Source organism: Equus caballus, chromosome 8 (assembly GCF_041296265.1).
Source record: "Equus caballus isolate H_3958 breed thoroughbred chromosome 8, TB-T2T, whole genome shotgun sequence".
Classification (NCBI taxonomy): Eukaryota; Metazoa; Chordata; class Mammalia; order Perissodactyla; family Equidae; genus Equus; species Equus caballus.
In genome coordinates, this window is record NC_091691.1 from 21,645,268 (window position 1) to 21,651,117 (window position 5,850).

General features: G+C 56.9%; 1 protein-coding gene across 1 annotated transcript; it reads right to left on the bottom strand.

The window, feature by feature from the left end:
- Window positions 1–658: 658 nt before the first annotated feature.
- On the bottom strand, window positions 659–5,765 carry RITA1 (RBPJ interacting and tubulin associated 1). Its single transcript, XM_001492441.7, has 4 exons — window positions 5,384–5,765; window positions 5,088–5,214; window positions 4,314–4,667; window positions 659–1,703 (listed from the first exon to the last, which is right to left on the bottom strand). Exons 3-4 carry the CDS (start codon window positions 4,601–4,603, stop codon window positions 1,196–1,198), a joined length of 798 nt encoding a protein of 265 aa, XP_001492491.4. The 5' UTR covers window positions 4,604–4,667; window positions 5,088–5,214; window positions 5,384–5,765; the 3' UTR covers window positions 659–1,195.
- Window positions 5,766–5,850: the final 85 nt, after the last annotated feature.

Genomic DNA, 5,850 nt, shown 5'->3' on the forward strand with positions numbered 1-5,850 from the left:
CAGGACCGAAGTGCACAACCAATGACGTGGCTTCCAACCGGGCTCCCTGGAATCCCGGTGCCTCCTGGAGGCACATCAGGGACCACGGGGACACAGAGAGGCCCAAAGCCAGACCTGACCCAAAGCCACGGGCACGCTGGGGTTCCGGGTGCAGCTCCAGCTGGACAAAGGCTTTGCTGCGTCTCCTAGGCGCCCGAGCCCGGGTGGTCCTGGTGACGGGGGCAGAGCAGGGGAGGAAGGCCCGCCGCCCACCAGCCCCCGGCCGCCCAAGGGCTCCCACGTACATGTGGAACTCTCTGGTCTTGGACCCCTCCACTTGGCAAAGTCCTCATCACTGTGTTTCTTTTTGAAAAGGTGGGAAATGTGTATATACATACATATCTATCTGGTTTCCAAACAAAACAAAACAGGAAGCCCCAGCCCACACTCTGAGCTTGGGAGGAACTCGCTGACCCGCTAGTCAGTGGGACTGGCCAGAACCCGAGGGGAGAAGCCCAGTGCTGCCTGAGGCCTGTGTTCCTGAACTCCAGTCGCCCCCTCGCCACTGTCATGATTTCTGCCACTTCCTGGTTATATCATTTAACTTTGGTATTTAAATTAACTCAGGCCTAACAGTGGCCTTTACCCTAAGGAAAAAGAGATTAGTAAAGGTCATGGCTTCAAGCAGCTACTCATGAATTTAATATACGAAAATAAATACATTAACTATTAAAAGGAAAACACGTCCACCCACACATCACCCAGATCCTTGTGTCCCCGTGGTCCACATGCTGGGCCTGGGAAAACCCCTGCGGCCGCCAGACTCAGCTGGACCCTGGTCCTGGGCAGGAAGCTTGGCTGGGAGGGAGGACAGCCTCCAGCTGGCGATCACAGCATCAGCCACACTTGGTGGCAAGATGATGTTGTGGGGGTGATGGGGGAGGTGGACGGCCCCTTTGGGGGCGGCCCTGGGTTGGCACTGATACGGCGTGTGGTTGTGGCGTTTAAGGGGTGGCCCTCAAGTCCACACAGGGGTCGGGGGGCAAGGAGCAACTAGAGATTGTCTGCCCACCCTTGCTGACAGCCCCGTGTTTCTCCAATGCCTGGCGCTTACCTAGTACACTGGCTTCCCCAGAGGCCCCCGCCAGGGCCATCCTCTGAAACCCTGCCCCTCGCTGTGACCCCGTGGGCAAACCTGATGAAGGGACCAAGACACTCACTTCCAGGGGGGCTTTGGCTTCTGAGCGACCCCACCTCGTCGGGGGGCAGCTGGCACTGAAACACTGACCGAATGAGCCCTGGGAGTCACCAGGGGGCTCCGGAAGGTCACCCCCGACGGGGAAGGCCTGGGATCCCGAGGCCCATTTGCATGGGGGGCACCGGCGGGTGGGCGACCAGTGCTGGGGACATTCAGGTGGGCGAGAGAATGGGCAAGCTCCCGCCTCAGAGGGCGTGGAGGGTCCAACCCATTTGAGGACAACTTCCGGGAGTCTGCCGCCACCCCGGGCCCGGCCTTGGAGGGACCAGCTGGGGGAACAGCTCGCAGTGGGGTCTCCCTGGGGCGGGGCGAGTGGCTGCCCCTAGGGGTGGCTGGGGGTGTCCAGAAGAGGGCGTGAACTTTTGCAGCATGCCCCTTCGCCGTCCACGGGGCCTCCCGGCTGGTGCTCTCAGGTCGGGAGCCAAACAGCGACTCATCGCAGTAAGAAGGAGTGTGGCCGATCAGTCTGGCAGAGGAAGAGAAACGCAGTGAGCCGAAGGAAGGAACAGACCCTAAAACCCTTCCTCCCTCCACCCCCTGCCAGGCACCTGCAGCAGCAGAGAGGGCTGCCTGTAGATCCCAGAAGTCCCTGCTCCCAGCCTGGCACCCCGTGAGGACACCCCCTCTCAGGTGCCACCACCCCCATCTCAGTCGTCCTTCCCCTGCCAAGCACCCAGTCCCCCCGCATCCTGACCCCCATGCCCTGGCATGTGCCACAGGCCTGGCCAATTTGCATATTCCATCCTCCTGGCCACACCGATTGGCTCAGGAATGGCCACATGACCCATTCTGTCCAATGAGCATCTGCCTTAGGACCTTCGCTGAAACCACTAGGAAAGAAAAGTTTTTCTGCCAGTTGCCTTGATAAACGGGCAGGACATAAGGGCAAAGCGGCTGCTGGCCGCCTCACCTGGAGTGTGGGGGAAAGCTGCGCTAACATGGAGACGGAATCCCAACGACAGTTTGAGCCCATCACATGAGCCCCAGATGTCCTTTTCCTGCTGAAGCCAATTTGGGTAAGTTTCCAGTCATTTGCAACCAGGAGTCATGCTTAACATAACCTTAATCTTCAAGGCTTTCCCTTTTTCTTGTAACCCCCTTTTCCTTTTGCCCAGCGGCATCGTCAGCGGAACCCTCTGCGGTCGGTGGCCCTCCCGACTGTATCTGAAATTGCACAGCACCGATTCCGGCGGGCAGAGGATGCTCAGTTTCCACTGCTGTTAAAAGCCGGCCTGGCCTCGTGACCAGAGAAGCTTCGTCAAATTGTGACTGTTTACTGAGAGCTCTTCACGGGCAGGCCCAGGACTTGGCACATCACCTGCGTGATCTCATTATTTCTCATAACACCCACAGGAGGGAGATGTGACAATCCCATTTCACAGACAAGAAGACTGAGGTACAGGTAGGAGAAGGCCCCACAGCAAGAAGGCAGTAGAGACAGGATTCAAATCCAGCCCGGCTCAAGGACCTGAGCTCTCAACCAGTAAATCAGACGTATGTGCCCTCGAGGCCTGGAACCTTTAATCAGATTTATTCAGCAGTTCCTTTTTTATTAATCCCACAGATATTCATGGCATACCTCTGAGCAGTCAGGCCCATGGTTTCTGGCCAGGACTAAAAGGGCTTCCATCCCCAAACTGTACATCTTTGAAAAGGCAACCTTTTGCCACTTGGTTTAACTGCTTAAACCATATCCAGTTGATGCCTGTGTCTGTCTAGCACCCAAGTTTTTGTCCAATAACACGTCTACCTCTTCTCTATTCCCTAACTTGACACCCTCCACGTGTCAGCATGCATAGCAAAATTCCATCCTCCAGGTGACCATGGGGTTGACTGTCACCTCCCTTGTCATAGACACCGTACTTCTGTTAATGTGGCCTACATTTACATCAGCGTTTCCAGCTGTGTTGCAGGCGTCACTGCTGCTAGTGTCAACGTGCCCCTGCCTTGGGGCCAGGGAAACTGTTAGGCGAGTGGCCCTCAACCTGACATGATACTAATGCAGTCTTGCTTCTATCTTGTTGAATTTTACCTCCTTTAATAGGCACTGTTCCCATTCCCATTGCTGTTGTCTAAGGTACGTCCCTCCTGGCTCAGAATGGTTCCTAAATTTGACTGGCCAGTTATTACGGATTGAATTGTGTCCTCCCAAAATTCATGCTGAACTTTAAAGAGGTAATCAAGGTTAAATGAGGTCACAAGGGTGGGGCCCTAACCCAATAGGACTGCTGTGTTTATAGGAAGAGGGGGAGACCCCAGGAGTGCACAGGCGCACAGAGAAAAGGCCAAGTGAGGACACAGCGAGAAGGCCGCCCTCTGCAGGCCAAGGAAAGGCCGCAGGAGAAACCAACCCTGCTGGCACCTTGATCTTGGAGTTCCAGCCTCCAGAACTGGGAGATTTCTTGTGCACGCCCCCCAGGCTATGGGGTTCTGTTATGGAGCCCGAATTGACTAACACAGCAGTCTTCCCTGTCCTTGTCCAAACCACTGACAACAATAAATGCGATAGGGCCCTGTGGCCCACCGCTAGACACCTCCCTCCAGGCTGACATTAATCTGAAATAACCCAAATAATATCATTCTAATCTAATTAACTGACAACAATAACTATTAGCATCAGCTCCCATTTTTTTAACTTGTTTGTGAAAATGTAACAAGACCCACTTTCAAAACGACTTGCTGAAATCTGCAACCACCACATCCATGTCATTTCATGGATCGACCACATTAGTAATCTTATGCAAATTGCTCCATGATCTTGGGCAAATCATCCGATCCCTCTGGGTCTCAGATGCCCCGCCTCTGACATTTGGGGATGGGTGTTCCACCATCACACTGTCACTACCATTTATTGAGAGCTTCCTAAATGTCCAGCACTGTACACAGCTCATCTTATTTAATCCTCTCAATAATCCCACTAGGTAGGGATCATTGGTCCCATTTTCCACATGAGGAAACTGCAGCTCAGAGAGGTCAAGGTGCTTGCCCAAGGTCACACAGCATGTGAACAGCAGGGCTGTAATAGGAACCCAGGCGGCTACACGGAGTACAGAAGTGCATCTCCCCACTCTGTTACCTGTATTTGTTCTTCCTCCTCGGTGTAAGGGTCGGGGTGCTGCCCCTGGAGGAGGCGGTCTCACAGCTCCCGTTGACCGCCGAGGCCCGTGATATCCCTGTGCCCACTCCTCGGGTTCTGTCGACCTTCTCCACCCAGGGTGGGTCAAAGTCTGGTGGGGCGGGCCGGGTGCCCGCAGGGCTGCCAAACAGAGTCTCGTCCACATATGACGGCCTGGCCTTGACCCGGCAGCGGTGCCTAAGGTGGAGTGTCTGCATCCCACTGACGGCCAGCTCCACAGGGGTCTTCATGCTGCTTGGGGTCCCAGGTGACAGCGGACGTGCCCTGCCCGCCAGGCCCTGCCTCCAGGGCTCCCTGGGAAAGGGGGTGAGGGTGGCACCCTCCGTCATCGGCAGTGCCAGCAGAGGAAGACTGGCAGTCTCAAGTCCCCAACCCAAGGGCAAAAGGGTCAGGCTCTCCCTCAGCCAGTCCTCCTCAAAGGGGCGCTGCCAACCCCAGGGGACATTTCAGAAATTGGTTCAACTGTTTTTCAGTTGTCACAATAATGGAGGGGGTGCTAGTGGCAAATATTTAATGAGTAAACACACACTCCTAGCATACGCGTGTGCCCAATAAATATTTATAGAATGGTAGGGGGTGAAGGACAGACGGGGCCTGTGTCCATTCTGGCACCAACTAGAAAATAAACTACGGGGAGGGAGAGACAGGTAGGTCTCTATGTCCCGGCTACGTTTACGGGGCGGGGATAATAACCGGTATTCACGCCGGGCCCACCTCGAGCGAAGAGCTTCATCAGTCCCCTCGACAGTCCTATGGAGTAGCTTAGATTATGTCCATTCTACAGATGACAAAACTCAGGCTTCAAAAAGCGAAGTCACCGGTGTAGGTCACACCTACAGAGCTAAACAATGGAAGCGGAATTTGAACCCGAGAAGAATCCAGAGTTTGTGCATTTAACCATTCTGCTATGGGGGGATCACGCCCCTCCCCGCCCCAGCTACCCAATATTCCCCATCCCCAAGACAGAGCCCCGGCTGATGTCCACGGACGCCGCGTTCTTATTTTCCTACCTGAGCATTTGGGCTCCAGGACGTAGGATGCAAAATTCGGCGCCCCCTCCCCACGGGGTCCGGACTCCTCCGCGGGGGCGCGCGGTGCACCCGAGATCCCAGGTTCTCTGCAGCCCAGACGCCCCGGAGCCCAGGACCCTCGGCAGCTCCAGCCGCCCCGGCCCCGGGCCCAGCTCGCGGACCCCTCCCTGGGGCAGCCCGGCCCTAGCGACGTGCGCTCGGCGCGCGCGTCCAACACAACCGGCGGAGGCGGGGCGGCGCGGCCCGAACCATTCGCGCCGACGGGGGGGGCGTGGCGCCCCGTTCCGGAAGCCCCGGGGTCCCCCAAAGCCTCGGAGCGGGGCGTCTCGCGCCAGTCGGGGGAGAGTGAGTGCGCGTGAGTGAGCGTGCGCCACGCCTCCGGCGCTGCAGCGGCGGGGGGCGCAGCCGGGGCCGCGTGGACGCCCCCCTGCCGCCGTGGGCTCGCC